This window comes from Vulpes vulpes, chromosome 15, assembly GCF_048418805.1.
Source record: "Vulpes vulpes isolate BD-2025 chromosome 15, VulVul3, whole genome shotgun sequence".
NCBI lineage: Eukaryota > Metazoa > Chordata > Mammalia > Carnivora > Canidae > Vulpes > Vulpes vulpes.
In genome coordinates, this window is record NC_132794.1 from 40,942,685 (window position 1) to 40,966,582 (window position 23,898).

A 23,898-nucleotide genomic window follows, 5' to 3' on the forward strand; every position below is an offset into this window, starting at 1 on the left:
CTCTCCTATATATTTTCTTTACCTGGCATTCTTCCTTCCTAACATTCTTCATGCTTGCACTGACTTCTGCAATATGTATTTTTCCCCCACTAAATTACAGGGACAATGCACTTCTCACCACTGTCTTCTCAGAGTCCCAAACAGTGGGAAGCATGTATTAATAATCTTCAATAAATATTAATGAAATGAATAAAATTAGTCTTTGGGCTCTGAAGCCTTCACACTTCTCTCCACATTCTTTTTATTTTTTTATTTTTTAAAAATTTTTTATTTCTTTTTATTTTTTTTTATTTATGATATTCACAGAGAGAGAGAGAGAGAGAGAGAGAGAGAGAGGCAGAGACATAGGCAGAGGGAGAAGCAGGCTCCATGCACCGGGAGCCCGATGTGGGATTCGATCCCAGGTCTCCAGGATCACACCCTGGGCCAAAGGCAGGTGCCAAACCGCTGCGCCACCCAGGGATCCCTCTCCACATTCTTTTTAATCCTAGGATGATGCTGTGAGTTGGATGCTGCAATGGAGGGGAACACCCAGAACTTTCCATGACCAAGGGGTTCTGAATTACTATTATTCCCTTAATCTAGTCAACTGACTCAAAGGCCAGTTGGAGAGTGGGTGTATCTTAAGAATGAAAATGTTCCAAGCATGAGGCTGTGCTAAATCCTATGATATCATCTGGACCATTTGGGACACTGCAGAAGTATCATCTCAAAAGAAAGGTCTCCCACTATCTGAAAGTTTGTTTTATGCCACTTGACTTTTATGAGAGACCTTCATCAGTACCTGTTTGTGCTACCTGAAAGGCATCCGAAAAGGATTTTTACTTCTTTGCTTTATGACATTTCAGCTTACAAAAGGTTTTATAGGAACACTCTAATTTGGATGGTGTAGGAAACCTCTGCTTGGTTTCTGATGCTTCCCATTCACTGGATGAACCTGCATCCCATGAGAACCAACCTTCTACTGAGGCTGTGGAAGACCATCAGGTTTGACCTCTACAATGTAAACTGAAGACCACTCAACAATTAGACCCTGAGACAACCATCTGAGTGTCACTCTTCCCAGACACAGCAAAGCTGGAATCCTAAGATCAGAATATAGAAGAGCTGGTACCTAACATGATGTTGGCTCCTAGGGAACTGGGGTCAGAAACGACTACAGATCTATTTCTGGGCATAAAGGAAAGAGGACAGAAACCACTCATGCTTACCTGTGCTTTTCTTTTCTTCCGTACAGTACTCTCTAGTGTAGGTGGCTCATCCTTGCCAATAATCTCAGAGAGGTCACCCAAACCCACTTCGGGCCCATGCTTTAAGCCACCTTCTTTCTTTGGGTGGAATCCAAAGAGATCTGACATGACGTCTGCGTCTCCCTTTTCAGCCTTCACGAAGTGAATCAATTCAGGTGTAATACCTGGCTCGGTCACCTCTGCCCTCTCAGAATCCATGGCATCATCATGGATACCAAATTGGGTTGGGTCAGGCATGTCACCCAGGATCTTGGTCACTCTGATGTTCTTTGCCCCTTCCACTAGGCCCCCTCCAAAAACTGTGTTCCAGAGGATCTGAAAGATTCCTCCCAATATGGCGAAGAACAACCGGAACAGCTCCAGAAACAACATCCAGAAGAAAGAGAAAAACACCTTCACCAGCTCCTTCACAGTCATCTTTTTCACCTTCCTGTACTGCTTCCGGAGGTTCTTCAGGGTTGCCTTCTTCAGAAAGTTGGCAACATTTCTCTTCACTGAGGCACAGGCCATGGCAAATGCAGAGGCAGACTCGAGAGACTTGCTGTCCTCCTCCTCACCCTCGATTTCTAACATATAAGATGAATCTTCATCTTCTTCCTCCTCTTCTTCGGGTCTGTCAGCTGAGTCAGATTCAGAGATCTGAGATGCTAACTGCATTTCAAAAATGGTATCCTCACAGAAGTTCACAAACAGTTCCATCTTTTCTTGCTCTCCACCTTCATTGACCACATCAAAGATGAACTGCCGCTTAGATTCCTTCACTTGGGGCTTCTCCCATTGGGTTCGACTGGATTCACTGATTTCAAAATAAACGCGCTCAATCTTCTTGGCCCCTCCCATGATCTCAATACGCCCCAGGTAGGGTTCAAAGTAATTTAGTACACTTTCTGCTGGGTCCAACAGACACTTCAGGCGAGAATCATTTGGCATATGTTCGGAGAGATTCGTCAGTAATACTGCCACATTAAACCCTATGTCCTTGGCCGGCTCATGGAACCGGTCTACAAAATCAATGTAATTAAACATATCATTCTCATCAGCTTCTGCACATGAAAGGAGAAAGTCAATCTCTGACTGTGTGTACTGTTTTTGCCCTTCCATGGCCTTCTGGAACTCTTTTTTGGAGATAATCCCTTTACCATCTGGGTCATATTCTTTGAAGGTGTCTGAGCTGGTTAGGTCTTTAAGTTTCAAGAACATGTCAAAGAATTTCAAGATCATTTCTACATTGGTAGATGATTCTACCAGTGTGTCAACCATCTGCTTGCCAATAGTTCCATTTACCACATTCCCTGTGAGGCAGGTTTAAAAAGACATACAAATATATAAATAAACCCAATTCATCATGTAACTGGTCAGGTAGCTATTTTTAGAAAACTTGTGTGCCCAATCAGTCGGCTCTTTCCTGACCGTGATGGTTTGGAAATGGGTAGGAGGGAACAGCAAGCCATAAAGACTACACCACTAGGAGCCAAGGGGGAAAGGAACAAAGAGAAGAAGGAGATGGCCACACCAGTGCCTCTTATCTGGACTGGGGCCTGGGAATTGGTTTTATTATCAGATTATTGGGGGCACATAGGGATAAGTGGTGCCCCTCTTATCCCCTTAGACCTAGGAGGGTGCCCAACTGGATGGCTGGCATACACACTGGCAGCCAGATGTACTGAAAAGCAGTGGGGAGAGGGAGAGGATAGGGAAGAGCAAAGCTTGGAGGTTTTCCCCAGTTCATTCTGGCTTTCCTATTAATATAAAATGAGTTGGTTTCAGGCTTTGTCCATCAGACCATGTGCCCCTCACTCATTTTTTGCTTCTGAAAATTTGGCTTTCTAACCAATGTCATATGGCATCAACAACCTGCCAGAAGGATAATCTGCATGATTAGTATGGTTAGTGCTCAGACCAATTACAGTTGTGTGAATGCCTAGTTATACCAAACAGCCCAACCTTCCAGGAGGGACAGAAGCATCACCACCATGTCCTGAAGGAGATCCAAGAGTTCCTTCAGCAGCTCGATCTGACTGGAATCCTAGAACAGAAACAGGAGATACCCCTGAGCTATCTGATCCCTCAGCAAAGTATAGGGCAGTGAGCAAGAAGAGCCTGCTCTGGAAAGATGAGGTGAAGGCTATGTGCATTGTGAATGTGGATGTCTTATCCGCTGTTGGTAGCATCAGGGGGGCTCACTGCAGCAGGGCTCATCTAACAGAGCTCCTTTATTTACTTATTTTTTAATTTTTTATTTATTTATGATAGTCAGAGAAAGAGAGAGAGAGGCAGAGACACAGGCAGAGGGAGAAGCAGGCTCCATGCCCCGGGAGCCCGACGTGGGATTCGATCCCAGGTCTCCAGGATCGCGCCCTGGGTCAAAGGCAGGCGCCAAACCGCTGCGCCACCCAGGGATCCCCTAACAGAGCTCCTTTAGTTTCTCTTTTATTAGTACAATGTGGCAGATGTATCACTTGTTGTCCAAAACTACTGAACGACCCAATCCACCAAAGAGCCGTTAGGTATTTCTCTTAGTTCATGTTGTTTTTTATACTGGAGAATTACTAGGTGAGCTTTTGGGGGAATAGTGCTGCAACCCAATTAAGATGTCAAGGCTACAATCTCGAAGCGGGTTCTCCTTTCTTTTTGGGTTAATTTAGTCTCCTGATTCTAGTTGGTGGTGATCTGGGTGCCACTGGTCCCTTAAAATGACATATAATTGAGGCTACTCCTCTGGATGATTTTCATTTCAGCATTGCCAAATTAGCTCTCTGTTTTCAACTCTACAGAAGGAAAACAATCCTTGGAAGATCTGAGGCGGGCAATGTGAGAGTGAGATTACAAAATGCATTCTGGGTCACACTTCGTGTACAGTTTCCCCTCTCACAAATACGGTTCTTTGTCGAGTCTCTCAACTTTCAGAGGGATCGCCCCCCTTTGGTGTGGGTCCTAGCTATATAAAGAACATCACAGAAGTGTAGGATAGAAGAGCTAGAAGAGACCTCAGATCATTTACTCTAATTCCCCATAGTTCACAGACAGTGGAACCAAAAACCAGGAAGGGGAAGGGACTCCCTGAAAGTTACCAGCGAAGAGGCAGCAGAGCCAGGCTCCTGTCTCCAGAGCCTCTCTACACCACACTGCCCTAGGCTGGGCTGACACAGGACTGCAGATTAGCAGTGCTCCCGGGAACTCTCTCCTCCCATAAGGCCAGAGTCAAAAGGGGAAAAATGAAAGGGTTAAATAGCACATTCCAGAAGAGAGGAGGCAGATGTGATAGCCTTGAACATTTTAGATACACATCACTTAAATTAATGCTGTAAATGTTACTCTAATCAGCCTGAAACACATCCTGAGAGTTCTCCCTCATGTGTTGCCATGGAGAGAGGCAATCGACAACTACATCCACTCCATTTATGTGTTCATAATAAATGTTCTGAGTGATTCTGATTCATCTTGCCAGAGAGATGGGGAGTGAGAAGGAAAGGCAGAGATAGGGAGGGAGGGGAAGCCAAGGTGAGAGAGGAGGGATATAGGAGTTACAGAGACATGCAGACATGTGACAGACCCAGAAGGGGCTGATAGATTGTCATAAATTGACAAAACAGTGACAAGGAAGCAAAAAGGATCTAGCATCATAAAAAGCAAATGTTGAGGCAATTATGTAAAGGGGAGGTTGGTGGGACACAAGGAAGGAAGCTGCATCCATGCAAAAGCCTGTCTGGGACACCCCTGCAGGTATTCATTTCTATCGCCCCTTGAGGCCTCCAGGTTTAAAAGTGAGACCTAATCTGCATTGCTTTTCCGGCCATTTGATCAAGCAGCCACATCCACACGGGGAGAGTACCAAGGGAGGGGCAGTGATTTAGCAGTTCACACCAATGACACAGCAGGGAAGGGCCACAGTACCTGAGAGAGTTTCATCTGCATGTTAGCAAATACATGGAGGAAGCCGACCACCGCGTCCCACAGCCTGCTGTGAGCCAGGCTTTGTTGGTTCCCAATGCAAGGGCCCTGTGGAGAGGAGGGCATCCTTATTTTACTGAAACCTCATAAGCTGCTCTGAATCTTGCCCTTGTAAGCATACAGGACACTTGCTTATATTAGCAGATAGCTCCTTCCGAAAGTCACCTGTTATTTTGTGGCTCACTATTTTCCCAGGGTATTACTTCTTGCCCCCCCCCCCCCCCATCGTAGGAAACTTTAACTAGGAAGGACCACCAGAATTTGGCAGTGCAGTGATTTTTCAGAGATATTCTTTTAGCTTCAGAATACATTCTTTAAATAAAATACCACAGTGAAGAACATTCTTTGAGAGTCAAATGCTCTGGTTCAGCAGGACAGAAGGGCACTCCTGCCCACTCTCACCTCCACCTTGGTCTAAGAAGGGTTCCAAGGAACTCTAGGCTTCCACAGTATGAAAAACAGGCCCTAGTGTTTTCGGTGAAACTACACATGAAATGCTATGATCACATGGGTATCTCATCAAGCAAAAAAAGTGAATATTCCTAATGTTCAACTACCTTGCGATTTTCTTATCATTAACCTCAACTGTACGTTTAATATCATCTATATCTTTTCAGAAAGCCAAACATAGAGGGTAATGACTTCATTACCAATTTTCATTTTCCATGTTAATAACTTTTCCTATTTTTACACATTGAATCAACATTTTAAAAAAAGAAATCATTTGGAATTCTTCTACATGGGAGATTTGTCTATTCTTTCTTATATGTTTAATCATTTATTTACATTAATATGGAATCCGTATATTCATTTTATGCTTTGGGTTATAATCCATCACTACTCTATTTTGTCACTCAATTTTTTCCAGTTTTGGCCCCCAGGGGGCTCTTTCAGTTGGCCCCTGTGTCCCTTGGACATATGCCCATTATCTTTCCCTCCCTGCACGCTCCTCCCCTCTGCCTGCATTTCCTTGCACTATAGGATTCTCCAGGATCATCCTTTTGTATTTCCTGCCCCAGCACTAGGACCAGTCCTTTCTCTAAGAAGCCCTGTTCTCTCATTGGAAAATGGTATTAGAAACCAAGATCTGGTACTAGCTGTGCTTGTTGCTACTGTGATATCACTACTTTTAGGCACTCTCAGCTGACACAGCAGTGGATATGTGTGTGTTATACTGACCCATGTGTATACAACATATCTAGAAATGTTTCCATATGTGAGTATCTGCATCAATATCAAGTCAAACATGAGTTTAGCGTCCTGATGTATCCTAGTTCTTATCCTAATTCTAATGTGTTTCTAATGCATGTGTTTCTACCTGGACTATCTAGCTACCTCTTGCTTGTCTGTAACCATTCAACAGTGAGAAACCTGGCTCCTGCCATTAGTAACTGCTCATGTCCATTATATGTGTAGAACAGTTGCAGACTCAGTAACATGTATCCCCATGGGAAAAACTTTAGCAATTGAAGTGCTTATGCACAGTTCCTTTTGCCTTTGGTCTCACCGTCTATATTCATTCCCAAGATTTCTGAGGTCAGCACTTTATTCCCCACCCCTTAGGTGAGACTGTTTTGTATATTTTTTATACCGTTAGATTCCTGTCACATTCTGTTTTTAGCTCTTCCTTTTATTTGTTTCTACCCTTTAACTCATCTCCAAATCACCCTTCAATACGAAATTTCCAAAAGAACCTGGATACCATCTCAAGTTCTAGGAAAGGCTTGGCAAAATTCCCAGGGAAGCAGGCATCATGAGAAGTATTACCTGCCTCCCTAAACCATGTATGCTTGTTTAAAAAATCACTGTTTGAGGGGTGCCTGGGTGGCTCAGTCAGTTAGCATCTGCCTTCGGCTCAGGTCATGATCTCAGGGTCCCAGGATTGAGCCACATGTTGCGGCTCCCTGCTCAGCAGGGAGTCTGCTTCTCCCTCTGCCTCTGCCCCCACCCCTGCTTGTGCTCTTTCTCAAATAAATAAATATTAAAAAAAATCACTGTTCATGTACATTTGGTGTCTGATCCCTGGAATCTCTAGATCCTTTTTAGAACAAAGCCAGTTGTTGCAAGAAACTCACATTTACCAAAAATAAGCTGCTTTTTTTTACTTTTGGGTTAAGTGCTCCAAGGGAAATTCTGAAGATTAGGATGGCTTCCACAGGGCACAAATCAAATGCTTGTCAAATCTGTTCAATGACCTTCACAGGTATTTCACATTCTGTGACACTTCAGATTGGTCACCTGTTTCTATGGTTCTCTATGTTCTTAGGATCCAGTAAAACAAGGATTGTTCTCTCCCTTAAAGTCTTCCTTTCAAGTTGATAGTCTTAGTTTTGTGTTTAATAAGTAAATATGATTGCAGTGTGCCAGTTGGCTCATTAGACGGTTTTTAAAAATCTCATGCTATACCCCAGAGGACTGTGATAGGGCTACTGATTTCATAGCAAATTATGCCTGAGTACATGCTCTATTCCTTTTCACAATCATTAGAGCACCTTAGGCAATGACCAGAGACTATTGTAAACTGAGAAAGAATGCCGCAAGATCTAAATATTCAACTGGAAATAGTTTATGTGCTGCTCAAGTTACCTTTTCCATAGAGTTAATTTCTGACAAATTATAGGATCTTATAAATTCCTGATCTTGAGACTCAAGATAACATCATTTATCCTTTTATTCCTTCATTCTATCAATTATTTCTCCACTCTACTCCCCATGCATACTGAATACCTATGATATATTGCAAGTGCTAGAAATGGAAGAATTTTAAGACTGAAATTCTGCCCACAAAAAACTTTCAATCTAGAAGGGAAAGGAAAATGTAGCTAGATAAATGCAAATAGAGTGTGACAATGCTATGAATTGGTTACAGGACCATAAACTACAGCTTCTCATAGTGTGTAGTACTCTTTATACGCTTGGTTCCTATTTGTAGATAAATATTGTTAGTGCTAGGGCTGGATGTACAATTCATATTTACGTGTCCAAATATTCTAGGGTGATATATAATATGGGAATGTTAAAAATGTTCTGTTTTCAAGCTTCTACTCTGTAGCACATACCTGGATGTATTCTGTAAGAGAATTGAAAATCTGCTTCGTGACTGCCAGAGCTTTGGAAAAATTGTGCTGTCCAGATTCATCAATGACGTCCTTCCCTGAATAATACCAGTAGAAATCACTGATGGATTCCTAAGAACAAACAAGGAGAGTTTAGTATTTCTTAAACTTCAGTCAGTGAAGCTAAACCCAATGTTCAGGAAGAGTACAAGAGAATCCTACATGTCTATGACCTCTTTGTTATGACAGAAACATAGGATAAAGCACAGAGATCTCTAATCCTTACCATCTTTAAGTGGATATGCTTCTTTAAGAAGGAACGATAGGAGAGAGGATGGTGTTCAGCTGGACATGGGTGACTATGATGCAGGACAACTTATTCACAATGAAAAATATATATTAAAGGTAATACTGCTACTCATCCAAATAATTGGCATCAGAGTAGCAACACAACAGCTACCTCACACTGTCAGAGGCCCGGTGGCGTTCTTACTCATTGCATATGTTAAATCTCCGCATCTTTACTACCACCCTATGAGGCGCTATCCATTCTACAGATGAGGGAATCAGAACACAGGGAGGTTAAATAGATTTGGTCCAGGTTATAACTGGTAAGTGGCAGAACCCAGATGAACAGTTAGCAGAGAGAAGAGAGTATCTTTTTTTTATGTTTTGTGTAGATTTTCCTGGTATCATTTGGATTTTCCTTCCAACAGTTAAACTGAGAGGCTTCTCAAGTACTAAGAACTTGTAGACTCATTTTGCTCCTACCACCTTCTGGACTTTTTCCTGGTGAAAAATCTGTTTTCATTCATGTATCATAGCTCTTGGGCACTGACGGGAGGTTTTCATTGGCAAAACTGAGGTAAACCAGCATTTTATACTAGATGATTTGATATTTAACCACTCCCCCATTTCAGTCTTCAAATACACATCTTTAGGCATTTGACTTCCCATAAGTGTGTGGACATAGATTATAACACCTTTCTTATTGGGGCTCGACTGCATTCTGGGCCTCCCTTGATCCCTTGCAACTGTCTATAGCTTCTGGAAATGTACGTAAGCCATGCCATCGTCTGAGACCCACTGACCTGTAGACGTAGGAGGTAGTCCACGGTACTGATGATGACGTTTACAGTGGTGGTATTGCCCATCTGAGTCCGTAGGAAGTTCTGAAAGTCTAAGAACACCAGGGCTGAGTCAAAGCCTGTTCTTATCATGCCTAGGGAGCTGGGCAAGCCCTCTTGGCTAAACTCAGGAGAGATCTACTACATGAAAAGCCTTACAAGAGCACCCTGTTTGGGTCCTGGCAGGTCCTGTAGGACAGAGCTCTGCCCTGAGCCCGCTCATCCTGGTGATGCCAGAAAGTGGACTTAATGAGCCCCGAGGGACTTGACAGAAAGGGGTGGGTATTTACATTCACCATCTGAAGATTCTTGCAGCAACTTAGCCTGGGTGGCACTAAATAACATCAGCCCTAAAGTTCAAGTTCTTTTTCCATAGAGTTAAAAAAATTTTTTTTTTATTGAGGAATAGATTAACTGTTGTCTTTGAGTTAGCAGCTGGTTGAATTAAATGTGGCATCCTGAGCTGAATCATAATTTGGCACCTGAATGTTGTTTTCCTTTGAAAAATCAATCTGTTCCACTTACCACTGTTATGTCCTTCACAAAGTAACTGCAGGAATCTAAAGAGGTCTCGTGTAAACTCATCATTCTGGAGTACTTTTTCACCTTGAAAACAGAATATTGGTGAGCATTTGTTTGGCTTCTCAACCCAGAACACTTTCCAAGGCAAACGACTGTAAAAATGACAAAGGGCTTATTGTCAGAACTGTTCGGAAAGGGAACTTTCAGTGAGTGAGGAAAAAGCTGATTGGCCTGAAACTGAGGCTACAGAACATAATGACCAACAAAGCTAAAATATTGAGCCCCCGGATGCATTTGTAAGGAAAACAGCTTGGCTAATGGCAGTAGTGGCTCATGGTCCATAATCCATGCTTTACAGAGAGAAGGCATTTCTTAAATTAGGCATCAAACTGCTGAGTTAAGCTTCACATGCAACTACCAAGCCTAAAAAATGTGCCTGTGCGGCGGCAATTAAATAAGTCCTTTAGGACTCACTCACACACACATAGTAGACAACTCGGGTCAGAAACTCAAACTTACCACGCTCTCGAACAATGACTGGTGATAAGAGAAAAACAGAAGAATGCAAAGTAAGAAAACCCATAAAAACCACAATAAACTGTTTTTAGTCAAGGCTGACATGGTGAACACATCCAGCCTGTATCAAAGCTACTAATGGGACTGTTTTGCTGAAATTGAGCAAGTCCTTGCAAATTAAGAGGCACCGAGCAGGGGCTCTAACCAGGAAGAGTTAATTATGGTAATCAGGAAGAGAACAGCCTTCACATGTGTTAGTGACTTACGTGTTCCTTCCTCAGTAACCATCCCCAGGCCTTCAGCTTTATTCTGCCTCTCAAAGGCATTCAAATCAAGGACACTTGCAAGAGACCAGAGAAAACAAGGTTCAGGCCTACGCATGCCAAGACAATGGATTTCTAATGTCACTGTACCTACTGACTGAGAATATCTTGTCCTTGCGTTATAATACACATACACATACAGAGTTTCATGTATAATGAAACTCCTGTATAGGGCGGTTGAAAGTCTAGTAGTTCCCTGCATTTGTGTCAGGAGTGCTGTCCAAGGCTGCTAGAGCTCGCAGGCATGCACGCGGAGGGCTCAGAAAAACTTAAGACTGTCCTTGTTTGTCGAACTTGAGTCCTTTCTTCTGCACGGTGATTTAGAAAGATCTCCAAAAAAAAAAAAAAAAAAAAAAAAAAAAAAAAAAAAAAAAGAAAGATCTCCCAAATAAAGAAGGAATAATCTGTTTTGAAGATTTCCCAAAAGAAAGTTTAAACTGCACTAATTTCCACCTCCCACCTTTTTTTTTAACCTATTTTCTCTGCGACTTAGAAGGAATTATAGTTTTTACTGTTTACATGAATACTGATGGAAAGGGCTACAAATTTCAGATTTCAAAGGGCCACATCCTTTTAGAATTCCTGTGTCACTCGGAAGCCCACAGGAGCTATGATTAAGCCTTCTGGAGGCAATGGCGTCCCTAGGTATTTCTGAATCTGTAACAAGTTAGCCTTCTTTTATTTGGTCCCCACTTCCTCCAAATTTTCCAGTCACGGCCACCACCAAATCCTACTTAGCCAGGAGCCCCTGGTACAACCAGAGAGCTTGATAATGAGGAAAATGGATAAGCCTATTATTTCCAGTTGGGGCCCATTCTATTTCTCTAACAGACGCACTTTCTCCAATCTCAAAGGCTTCATAGAACATGACATGAAGTCTCACAAAAATGCAGCTGTTAGGGCAGCTTATGGCTGAATCCATTAAGATTCCGTGAAACTCTGTATTCCCTTTACCACTGGGCAAAGGGAATGACCATTGGATTGGAAAGACGTTATGGAAAAAAACAGCATTTCTTTTTCCTATTAGGGAGCCACATATTTTCTGCAATTTAAATTCTAAAGAGAGGGACACCTGGGGGGGCTCAGCGATTGAGCGTCTGTCTTCGGGTCATGTCGTGATCCCAGGGTCCTGGGATCGAGTCCCACCATTGGGCTCCCTGTGAGGAGTCTGCTTCTCCCTCTGCCTATGTCTCTGCCTCTCCCTCTCTGTGTCTTTCATGAATAAAGAAAGTCTTAAAAAAAAAAGTTTAAAGAGAAAACAGCGAAAATTCCTATTGCCATACTGTTGGTTTTCCCCAGATCCTGCTGTAAAAAGGTTCTCTCAATAACTCAAAACCATTCTTCTATTCTAGCTTTGCTGCCAAGGGAAGACAGCAGAGGTACAGGACATTTGGACAGAGCTGCTTCAAAGCAGCAGTTCTGATTCAGGAGACTATCTGTGGAACAGACATTTCTGACCCTTACTCCATCCCAAAGCACTCATTTCAGATGTTTTTATTTCTCTAATGTTTCAATAGTTTACAAATCTGTATTATTTTCATAATCAACAAAAATCCTTAAAATATCTTAAAACTTGTTAGTTCTCACTTGGCCTCTAAAGGTATGTCACCCGTCCCTCTAAGCCATCATTATAAATGAGTTTAGTAATATGAAGTATTACAGATTAAGGGAACACTCAGAAATTTAATTGAGAATTTCATGGGCAATATGGAAGTGAACTGACTTGAGTTTTGCCATTCTGAGTCCAAATGGACTATTTTACCCTCTGTGAGTCAGGCCTAGCAATATTACATTTTCTTTTCCTGAGAGAGGTAATAAACAAATTGTTGTTGTTGGGGGGAGAATGGAGCCCAGAATAAGGGATTCTATTGCAGCTCAAATACGCTCCTGGTAACCCTGGGGTACCTACAATATTACTCCATCAAATAAGGTTAGCAAAATTATGAAGTCCATCAAAACAAAGTATGTCTATCCTGCAAATTTTTAAGTGGAAAACCTAATGCCCTATTTTTAAGAATATTAGAGGCAAATTAGCTAGATAATTATAACTTCGATTTCTTTCAGAACAAGTTACCGACTATTCAAAATACATATGAATCTTAGAGAATAAGCTGACACTTAGATTGCTGGCTTGTTTCCAAAATGAGTGAGTATGGTAACCTTACAACTTCTGGTTATGGACTGTTCATCTGTCAGGGGGTCAGCCATGAGTGGAGGCTTGCACACATGATAATAAAAGTGGAAAGTTTAATGTTTTGTTTTTCAGGCTATGAGAAAATGTTCCCATGTTAGGATGCACTTCTGTTGAAATGGATGTGTCAAAATCTGTACCAACCAAATACTTATTTTGGCCCAAAGAACTGTTAAGGATAACAATTAACAAAGTGTCTAATGGGTCTAATGAATACATGGCCTCGAGTCATAGTGAGGTAGTCTTCTTCTTTCCATTCTTTTCTGGTTTGACTTTTATGAGCATATATTTTAGGAGCTCAGCTCTAAGGAAAACAACATGCCAAAAAAAGGAGGTAATACCATCATACCCATCCTCTTAGCTTTCTAAAGCAGGTAAGTCCTTCCTCAACAATTCCACGAATGATAAGCTTATTTTGTAGTACCCCCCTTCCGCCCCATTCCACTTTCTTCTAAAGAGGAAAAAAAAATCCTATAGGTGGTTTTCCCATATTTACCTGCAAGACTGCATAAGACCAGACAGGCTTTGAAAGAATCCAGCATCCTTTTTCTCCTTTAGGTAATCTAGCATTTTCTATAAGGGAGACACATTTTAAAAGGAAAATCAATGTAAATTATGCCATAAGCACTGACCCTCCCAATTTTAATGGAGACATGTCAAGTCCTAGTCACATGGATTCATATCCAGGGTGTTGGTCTGTAAACTTGGATATGCATTAGAATCACCTGTGGATTTAAACCTTCCGTGTGCCTGAGCCCCACCCTCTTCTGGAACCAGAATCTCCTCAGGTGGATATTCTATTTTATTTATGTATTTTTGGGGATATTTTATTTTATAGAGGGCCACTGGTATTTCTTCTAGGGTAGTACAGTAGATCATTGACATTCATAGATTTACTGTTTGAAGTTTCTTCCATTTGGAACCAAGCACCAGGACACAGATCTAATAAAATGGTGCTGAAGTCCAGTCTGAAGAACTGGTGCTGAGTTTGGTGCACTGGAACAAGGAGCTCAGCCAGTCACAAGCTTAGCAGAGAGTATCTTTCATAATCAGACTTTGTTTTCTCTGTTCTTTGTTACTGAGAAGGCAGGGACTTTGTCTGACATCATAAAAAAGTTAAAAAAAAAAAAAAAAGGTCCTACAAGGACCTGGTGGTGATGGTAGGGAACAGAAAGTGAAAGGTGTCTCAGAAAATGGTAGTTCTTTTGTAAGAAATTTGTTTGGGATGAATTAAAGGCTGGGACAAATGATATGTGATAATGATAGTTATAAATGTGGAGATTCTCACAGGCTCTGTGATATAATCCTCACAAATGCCAAGAATCTTTGAAATGTCACTTTCCTGTACACACAGATGTTTTCAGCCAGAGCCTGGAGTGCCCTGGAAACACTAGAATATTCCTGCATCTTGCAGCCAGTTTAGATTCAGACTGCTGAATGGATTCCATGTTCCCGGAGCCCCACACTATGCTGCTGTGTGTCGTCTCACTGAATGCATGGTGGCGGGGGTTTTGAGCTACAGAATTCACTGCTACACCCTCCATCCCAGAACAGAGCCTGACCTTAGTGGATAGTCAGCAATCATAAAACTATGACCGAACGAATAAGCAAATGAATGAACACACAACAGATGTGTGGGGTTAGGCACTTCATTAACCAACGGGGCTCCTTGCTCATGGCGAGGCAGCTAACATGTAAAATGATTAAAATACAAATCTAAGGCTTAGAAACTGTCCAAAAAATCTCTGATGATGAAAAACTTAAGTGTTTTTTTGCTTTGAACCCTGGGTAAACCCTCTTTACCAAGCACACATTTATCTGTCCGCTCTTAGCTCTGGATTTATCTATGTTCCCAGCTATTCTGATATAACTGGCCACAGAGGACAAACACCAGCAAAGGTGATGCTGAGTGGCCCTCTCTGTAGCAGAGCTGATACCTCTTCCCCGAAACATGAAGGCTGTCGAAATGGCAATACCCTGAGAAGTCTGCACCACCCACTACGAGTCCCCAGTACCTGTTGTACACCAGCGTTGCCCCCATTCAGAATGGCGATCCCCAGCTTCAGAGTCTCAACCACCATGGGGCTCATCTCACCTGCCACGGTGAAGAGTCGATTGAGTCACCAAGGAAACAGAGGGTAAATCGCGTCTACGGGGCTTTATCAGGACTCTTTAATAATGACTTCATGTCACAGCATGCTATCTGTGGCAGCGACAGGGGCCTAGGGGCCTATCCACAAAATCTTGGAATCACCTTTGCTGGCACTTATCATCTGAAGGACCATCTCTGCAGCTCCACGCTCATGCAGCCGTGCTTGTTGATAGAGAGTTTTCTGCTTTTCCATTTCTTTCTCCTGGAAAAAAAATCAAGTAGGGAAAGATTTGTTTCTTTTCAGGTAATTTGCCCTGCTAAGGTAAGCTGAGAGAATCTTTACTTGTCTAAGGAAGGCAACACATGTAATTTTGGATAAAGAAGATTTCTGAAGTTTATTTCCAGACACTACCTCTGCTTTCCAAAAGTGTCCATCCACAATTCACTCATGTTTTGATGTTGAAGTTCCCACTTTTGTGCACTGGTAGGAAACATAGCTCATTCCCCGGTAATATCATAATTATAGGAAGTGATCCTAGGTTTAAGTGTTTGTTTTCAATGTTCCGTCATTCCGCTTGCTGGGAGTCAACTAAAGCCTATCTGCCTGAACGTAGGAAACAACCACTTATTTAGAATGCTCAGATCACCATTAACAGAGACTCTACAAGATATGGAATACTAGAAAGTTAAGGCCTTCCAGAACTGTAATTATGTTAATTTACTTTTATTGTTGTATACTTCGTCCATGAAGAGCATACAAGTAAACTCATATGGCTTTATCTTGGGAGATTCAGTGTCCCTGACGTTTACAGAACAGTAGTGCAAAAACCATCCTGGTGTCTCCATTGCTTTGAGTTTTCATCTCTGGATGTTTGAATTTGTCCTTCTCTGGTCTCTGTTACTACATTGGGTAAGAGAGCAAAATTTCCCAGAAGCCCAAACCCATGAGGGGGGTTTGCTGACTGAATGGCTTCCTGATACCTTTCATTAGGCTGGAAAACAGGCAGTAGAGCCACATCTAATGGGTGTGCTTCGTGCATGCAGCCTTGTGTATTTGCCACCACACACATGTGGCAGGTGAGCCACATGGTCAATGTCAGCACCCACTTCTGAAGGCATGCTGGTCGTCTTTGGCTTTGGAGCATGGCCCTATCTTCAATCTTAGTAAAAACTTACTTCAAATGTTTTCTCCTTGTCTTCCTCCTCTTCTTCATCCTCCCCGCTCTGACAACTCTAGATTCCATGGAGCAGGGAAAAGAGACAAATGAATGTGAGTCTAATAGACAAGGCTGTCCTGCTGTGCAAAGGCAGGGGACAGCATGTAACTGACAGGCATGTTGGGACCTCAGTCCTTGGTGAAACCAAGAACACTGTGACCACTGCAGGGCAACATTCTACTCAAAACGTGTTCTTTGCAGTTACTAAGGTGTTCAGAGATGAGAGATGGGAGCACCGAGCTCACACAGTCAACAGGAACCTATCTGGTTTAACCACAGAGCTGAACTCTTCTAACCTAGTAGAGTTCTGGTATAAATGGAGCTAGGAGTACAGGGAGCTGTCCCTTTCTAAGCAAAAACCAGGCATTCGGCAAGAAGACTGGAGATACCTAGGATGTGACCCTAGGTACCGCATGTAAAGGAACAGGTGCCCCTGTACCCCAACATCTTCCCTTCTCTGCCTTCCATGAAGGGTTCCCATTTGAGAAGGAGCAGTGTCCCTACCACTCAGCATTCCAGAGGCGGCCGTCCTTCCCTGTCATGTAGGAGGAATGGCCTCTGCCTCTACTAGAGCACTGAATCTCATTCCAGTTGCTAAAGCCTATTTCCAAACGTACTGAACTTCCTTCACCTACAGACACGTTTGAACTTTTGGAGGCACTCTCAGTGTGGGCTGAAAATGCAAGGATAGTGTGTATGCCTGGACTCCATGTGGTTGGCCTGGAACTCCCATGTGAACAAGCCACTGGACCCACTGTTCCTGCAAAGCTTTAAGGTTTCCTTACGAGGATGGTAGAATGGCTTTTGCTAATGTCACCCCCGTGGCACGCGAACTGTGCAGTGCCTGGAGCCCATGTTCTGACCGAGTCCTGTGGGCTGCTGCTCAAAACAACCATTTCCATGTGTCTGCGGAGGTAAAGGTGAAGGCAGGAATACTGAGACAACAGGCAGAAACTCAGGTGTACCTTGGCCATCATGCTGGAATAGGATGTGTACAAGGGGTCGTCTTCCAATTTGCTGGAAAGAATGGAGTACATATTTAGCAGGCTACTTTTTGGACCCAGCAGAAAAGACTAAGAGCCATAGAGATCTTAAGTTATATGCACTAATGAGTTCATTAGAAAACGCTTTCTCAAGAGAAAAATGAGTGGGAAATATCAGTGAGGGTGACAGAACATGAGAGACTCCTGACTCTGGGAAACGAACAAGGGGTGGTGGAAAGGGAGGTGGGGGGGATGGGGTGACTGGGTGATGGGCACTGACGGGGGCACTTGACGGGCTGAGCACTGGGTGTTATGCTATATGTTGGCATATCGACCTCCAATAAAAAATATATAGAAAAAAAAAGAAAGAAAGAAAACCCCTTCTCCCAGGGATGCCAGGGTGGCTCAGTGGTTGAGCGCCTGCCTTCAGCTCAGGGCGTGATCCTGGGTCCCAGAATCAAGTTCCATGTCAGGCTCCTGCAGGGAGCCTGTTTCTCCCTATCTGTCTCTGTGTTTCTCATAAATAAATAAATAAAATCCTAAAACAAAACAAAACAAAACTAAAACCCTTCTCCTGCGCTGATTCTTAGAAACAGTCCCAAAATGTGACTCAGTGCTGGCTGACAGAATTCAGAGACGAAGGCTACAGTTTCAGGCTAATCATCTTCAGCCTCCGTGTCTGGCATGATGATGAGGGGACTGTGGCTTATATATTTTCCCTAGATGTTTCTTGATGGCCAGTGATAGGACAGCAAGGAGGCTGCTCAAATCTGGCCTCCCCTTTCCGGGCACTGCCATCTGTGAGACGGTGGTGTGGGGCTGGCAGAGCTGTGCCTGGTGCAGAGCAGAAGCAGGGAGCTCCGGTGGTGCTGACCTCCTCTCCGTGAGAGCATTGCGGCTAAAATGGAGAATAATCTGATGAAGTGGGTCTGGTTGCTTTTCTGTCTCCTCCTCCTCCTCCTCTTCCTCCTTGGGGGATTTCTACACAAATTAAGGCAGATAGGTTTTAGGCATGGATTGCAGCACATGCCACAAAAACGCATGCGAACAAAGAAGGTAAAGCGCAAGGTACAGGGTGCATCAGATAAAAGCACAAAGAGAAACCACTATGTCATGTGTTTATTTCAGGACAAGAAGCCCCAAGGATGCAAGGTTTGGGACATAAATATATATTGTTTTCAGCCAATCAGAGAATCATTGCCATTTTAGGTTCAAACGAGATGAAGGAAAAGCAATAGCCTGGCCACAGGGGAGGAGCTGCAGACCCCCGTCAGCAGAACTCTCATGCAAGTCCTGGGCACCTGAGTTCAGGAGGGAAGCCCTGGAGACCCCCCGGGAGGCTGGATCTCTCAGCCGCACCTGAAATTTCTCTTGGAGAGCTGGGCTGGAAATATGGGGCGGACGGGGGGGGGGGTGGGAACGGGGGAAGGGTGATAGAGCACTGGGGCCATTTGAGACCTGACGCTATTCTAGACTCAACCCAGCTAGACATTTCTTTCTTAACCTCACTGTTGATTCTAGAAACCTTATTGTTCCTGAGAGATGCCATCCTGGAGCGGCAAGCCTTGCAGTGTCTCCTCTTATTATTAAGTCTCTTCCCAATCTCCTTTTATAGAAAAGGAAATAGCACCTGATGCAAGAGGTAGACGTGAGTCTCCAGCAGCGCCGGAGCCTGCAGGCTGTACCATGCTTAGGAAATTGGTGAGAACTACATAGGCTGCATGAATGGTTCAGTGGAGGCCGAAAGGATGCTGTCAACTTCACACTAATCAAGAAACTGGGCAAACCAAGGAACTGTCACTCTCACTGATGGGAGTGTAGGGAAAGAACAAAGACAAATGTAAGGAATAAAGGGTCAAAAGCAAAAAAGAGGGAAGAAGGAAAAGAAACAGAGGGAGATGGAAAGAGAAACAGGAGAAAGCCTGAGAAACACAGAGCAAGAGTATCAGAGAGAGTAAGGGATAAGAGAAAAAATAAACGGGAGAGGTACGTAGGATTAAAGAAACAAAACAACAAACAAAACCGTGGCTTGGCCAAAGGAGAAGAGGGCTTATTTTCTGTCTGCACCACAGTGAGGCTCTGCGGTGCTTCTGCAACAAGCTTTTCTCCCCTGCGTGTCGTCTTACGTGGTTTCAGAGCATGAAGCCTGTTAGAGACCGGGCATGATGAATTTCTGAAGGGCCAGATCCAGAAACGTGGGGTACGGGAAGGGGACTCAGACACGCCTTCCCTAAAGCAGAGCTACTGACTGGAAATGCAGAGTCTTGGCTACGGCTGGGGTGGGGGAGCGGGCGCCTCCTGCAACCGACGGTGCTCAGAACTTAACTTAGCGTGACCTTCCATTGCATGGCTGCGCATCCCAGGAAATATTAGTTGTTAATGATGATGAGGAGGATGATAACAGTACTAGCGCCTCCAGGGGAAATTCATCCTCTGCCTCCTACGACTATTATCAGGGCCTCCTCGGGTAACTTCTACAGTTAGTTCTTTCCAAATTGATGTGCCCAGTTCTTTGTGAATGTTTACCTGTTGCAACACACACACACACACACACACACACGCACACACACACACGAACACAAAAGTCAGTTTCACTCACACCCATGCCTGCTTCCAGCTGAGTCAGTACTTACAGCCAAATCCTGTACTAGTTTCTCTTCAAAGGAATACTCCTCTGTTTCTATCCAAAATCTCTGATAGCCATGGAGGAAGAGGTTAATGGAGCGGTGCCTGAGCGGAAGGGTTGAGAGTGAGGTCAACAGGGATCCGTGGGGACACCTTGCTTTAGTCTGGGTGGTTAACAGTTAGTAAGCAGGACAGACTTTTGTACAATTCTTGTCCTCTGATTGGTCAGAGGAGCCAGCAGTACACCAGAGACTTTTGTTTCAAGGAAACCAGAACCCTCTAACTTGCCAGTTGGTGAATGTCTAGAACACCTTTGGAGTGAAATAACGATGCTTAGTAGGAGACCTGAGAGTAATTGTGATCCTATTCTGCTCACAAGGGGTCTCTCCTACCTTTCTCCTCTAACTAGAAATAGTTTATTGGGCCAAGAAACAGCCCCGAAGTATTTGCGTACTATGGCAGTGTGGTTATCCCTTCTGACTGATAAACTGTCCAGGTAATCCCACCTAAGTCGTGCTGACAGTGAGTGGTTTAGTCTCAGCCCTGCTAAAAGCGGCAGAGCGTGGGTCCTCTAGAGGGTCTCCAAGGAGCTCCATCTCCAAGGTGCCCGGCTCTCCCTTAGGGAGGTGACACTCAGGTGTGCTGGCCCATAACTCCCGTGAGCCTCATGGATTCTGGTTGTGGCCCCCCTACCTGGGAACACTGACTAACTGCCAAGAGCCACTCAGTCTCGATAAGCCAGGACTAACTCCTGGGAAGATGACACTGAGTAGCAATTAATTTATTACCAAATGTGAGGATCGTGGTGAGGCAGGAAAGAGAGAAAAGGATAATGCAGGTCAACACCAGAATTATCCAGACCTGGCTACGGTTTCTGGTAGAGCCCAACCATTGCCATCCTTCTTCCAATTCTGACCAATCAGAGTACTTTTTAAAAATTGTACAAATTTGTGTTTTTATGGTAATGTTAAATCATGGTCAAGAAGGGAGGAGTGTGCAGAAAATGAGCAGATCTCTCCATAGGTTACATTACCATTAAAATGGGTATTAGCCTGTCATACTGAGTTTTTTCATTAACCTTTTCCAGCCAAACCCGTTGAAAGGTGCTCAGGAAGAAATTATTAATTTTGTGTCTGGAGAAAAGCACACAGGTTGTCTTTTAAAAACTAACATCAGAGAAATAGTTCCCACATAATCAAATAAACCCCTCTAGCCCTTTAATATGGACAACTCCATGCAGTTTCAATTATGACAAGATGGAGAAAGGAGTGATTTTTACCATCAGCTTCTTAGCTTTTATTACTGTTGTTAGAAACTCTACCTGTGCTCCTCCATACTAGGGGGAAACCTAGGGATGGGGCAGGCCGCACTTCATCAAACACATGATGAATCCCTGAGCTTACTGTTGCCCATCCAGGGGCAGAACTGCTGAAGGAGTAACCAAAATAGGAGAGGGTGGTCCTAGTGTTTTGAACAAATTTAGGGAAAAAAAAAAAAAAAAAGCTTCTTTGGCGAGATGCAATTTTTGCCCTGTTGGCTATGGAGATGTGCTCAGGGCTGAGCCCTTCTGGAGTTTTGATTAGCACATCAGGCCTGAATCTCTACCCAAAAAGAAAGGAAATTCTTTTTGGAGTGTCACCACTCCAGGAAACAGATAAAAATCCTGTGTACTTCTGCTTTCTCTACGGGGTTGTGAACTCTACTTGGTTGCCAGGACGTCAGTGGTCTCCAGAGCCATGATGACTGTTTGTCTTCATTTTTTGGCTTTTTATTCTTGAATTCACTTGATTTTATGGTACCTCATCCTCTTCCAAAGACACTCTCCTGTTTTCTCAAGAGGCCTGTAGAAGCAGGTATGTGTCTCCCAGGCCGTGATTCTCTACTCTCCTCAAAGACCCTATGGGGAAAGCTCCATTGGCCAGCTGGCCCAGCACAGGGTGAAAGGCACTCTGGACAAACGGTGGCCACGAAGCACAATCTGATGAAGCCAGTGTCACGCAGAGGCAAGTCTTTTATCTGGTATTCCAAGGAAACATTTCTGTACGTAGGATTCTCAAGATACTTTTCCGACTCAGTTTAATTTTCCTGACCAGGTGAGGATGGTTCATGCTGATTTGCAAGTTGAGAAAGCAGAGACTGATACTCAATTTGCAGTTCTCTTTACTGATCTCAGGCCCAATCTTGCAGACCCTGCAATCAACCTGAGGACAGGAGAGCTGCCACATCACCAGTGACACTGAGGCAAGTCTCAGTGGTCAACATTTGCCCAATCTGCATGGATACTCTGCCCTATTTTAATACAGCACATTCCAGAAAAGCCTTCGCATATTTCTGACTGCAGAGTGTAGACTAACCATGCAGATAAGGCAATGTGCCCATCACTGGCCTCTTAGGACATCTCTAGCCAGGGCCCTTTCTTCATCTTGAATGTAAATACACTGTGCTCAAGGATTCTCGAGTTACACTTCCTGACCTGCTGAGGACACCTAGTTATTTGGGGGCCATTCAAGTATCTCATCATAGAAATACCATTTGGGGTAAAGCATTTTAGAAAGCTCTTTCTCCAGGGTTCCTCTATATCCTCACAAAGGACCCCACCTCTGTAAAACTAAGCTTCCATATGCTTACTGAGCCTACTTGAGGGTGTAAGATAATGAGCTAAAGCAGGCAGGGCTCACTAGGGAATCATAGCCATTTTTAGTTTTTTGCTTACCTGGACTGCCTTAGCAGGCCATTATACTATATGCAGACTGTGATGGCACCATGTATGGAGGACTCTGGTTTCTACCCCTCAGATCATGAGTGTCCATGCTAGCACAGCTTTGGGAGGATACCTCAATTCCCATCACTGGCTCCCATGCCAGAAGAAAAGGACAGAATACTTGCCTGGGCAGGTTATAGAGAGGGGCCATCCTGAAACAGGCCACCACTGCCCGTTTCCGCTGCTTTGACAACAGTTTGTGCCAGACCGCCTTCTTGGATCTCAAAGGCTGTTCCACCTGAACAGAAATCACACAGGTAGGTGCACACTAGGCTAACTGGGTGGCAGGAGGTAGTCGCCTGCAGGCCAGACATCTCAACCCTGGAAGAATTTCGATTTCTCAACTATAGTCAGCAAAATGTCCCAGCAGCAAATGATTTGGCCTGTGGAGGTCTGAGGTTTTCTTCCTTCTCCCAACTGCTTTTGGACGTTTATTACTTAAGAGCAGTTTTACAACTGGTAGGGGATTTGAATGGGGTCATCTGATCTAAAAGCAAAAATTTGTAACAAAAAAAAAATCAAAACAAAACAGAACAAAAAAACCTCGGAGGGGAAAGAATTGAGGAGTCTGCTATATGAGGCATGAAGATGACATCTGGGAGTGAGCTTGGATGGTTGTTTTTCCTTTTTGGGTTTTTTTCCCCTTTTTTGGAGTCTTATGAGAACACTCCTAACTAAGAGCTGAGTGTGGAGAGAGACTTTATATTTGCCAGCATGGTCTTGTTTCCTCGGTCCTCAGGGTAGATGCTCCTTACCTGCTCCAGGTGGAAGACAGCTGCTGAAATTCTCTGTACACGTTCTACAGTCTTTTCTGGATTGATCGGTTCTTCACTCTTTAAAACATCTTTGTAGAGGTTCAGCTGCCACTTTACTGCTGGGTCATCAGACTGAAAAATAAAGTACACACAAGGTGAGCAATCCCTGTTCTCCTTTAACTTAAAAAGCCTTTGGTCCTCATGTGGTTTCAGAGGAATTGAGACTCTTGTTTCACTGCTTCTTTCTTGTTTTCTCTATTACCTTCAGTGAAACATTATAGATCTATATAGAAAATTCTCATTCTAGTCCGCATCTCTTAACTCTTGTCATACGTCCATCCCTTTCTCACTGTACCTCATTCTAACTTCCTGAAAGTGATCTTCCAATTCATAGATTCTCTTTTCAGCTGTACCTAGCTTATTTTTTTAGTCTACAAATTGACTTTTAATTTTGATTAATTCTTTTAATTTTTGTAATCACTATATGGCTCTTGATCAATTCCATATTCACTCTCTTTTTTAAAAACAC

The 23,898-nt window shown here is 43.5% G+C and overlaps 1 protein-coding gene across 1 annotated transcript in view; it reads right to left on the minus strand.

The window, feature by feature from the left end:
• RYR3 (ryanodine receptor 3) overlaps positions 1–23,898 on the minus strand; it is a 511,176-nt gene that overhangs the window by 24,126 nt on the left and 463,152 nt on the right. Inside the window, exons 73-89 of the mRNA XM_072738189.1 lie at positions 23,370–23,501; positions 22,740–22,852; positions 19,862–19,958; positions 18,103–18,209; positions 17,211–17,262; positions 16,205–16,261; positions 15,191–15,290; positions 14,952–15,031; positions 13,433–13,509; positions 10,689–10,762; positions 10,426–10,443; positions 9,910–9,990; positions 9,349–9,437; positions 8,261–8,389; positions 5,145–5,249; positions 3,195–3,276; positions 1,212–2,542 (exon numbers count right to left, since the gene is read on the minus strand). Coding sequence (XP_072594290.1) covers positions 1,212–2,542; positions 3,195–3,276; positions 5,145–5,249; positions 8,261–8,389; positions 9,349–9,437; positions 9,910–9,990; positions 10,426–10,443; positions 10,689–10,762; positions 13,433–13,509; positions 14,952–15,031; positions 15,191–15,290; positions 16,205–16,261; positions 17,211–17,262; positions 18,103–18,209; positions 19,862–19,958; positions 22,740–22,852; positions 23,370–23,501 — 2,724 coding nt within the window. The remainder of the gene's footprint in view (positions 1–1,211; positions 2,543–3,194; positions 3,277–5,144; positions 5,250–8,260; positions 8,390–9,348; positions 9,438–9,909; positions 9,991–10,425; positions 10,444–10,688; positions 10,763–13,432; positions 13,510–14,951; positions 15,032–15,190; positions 15,291–16,204; positions 16,262–17,210; positions 17,263–18,102; positions 18,210–19,861; positions 19,959–22,739; positions 22,853–23,369; positions 23,502–23,898) is intronic.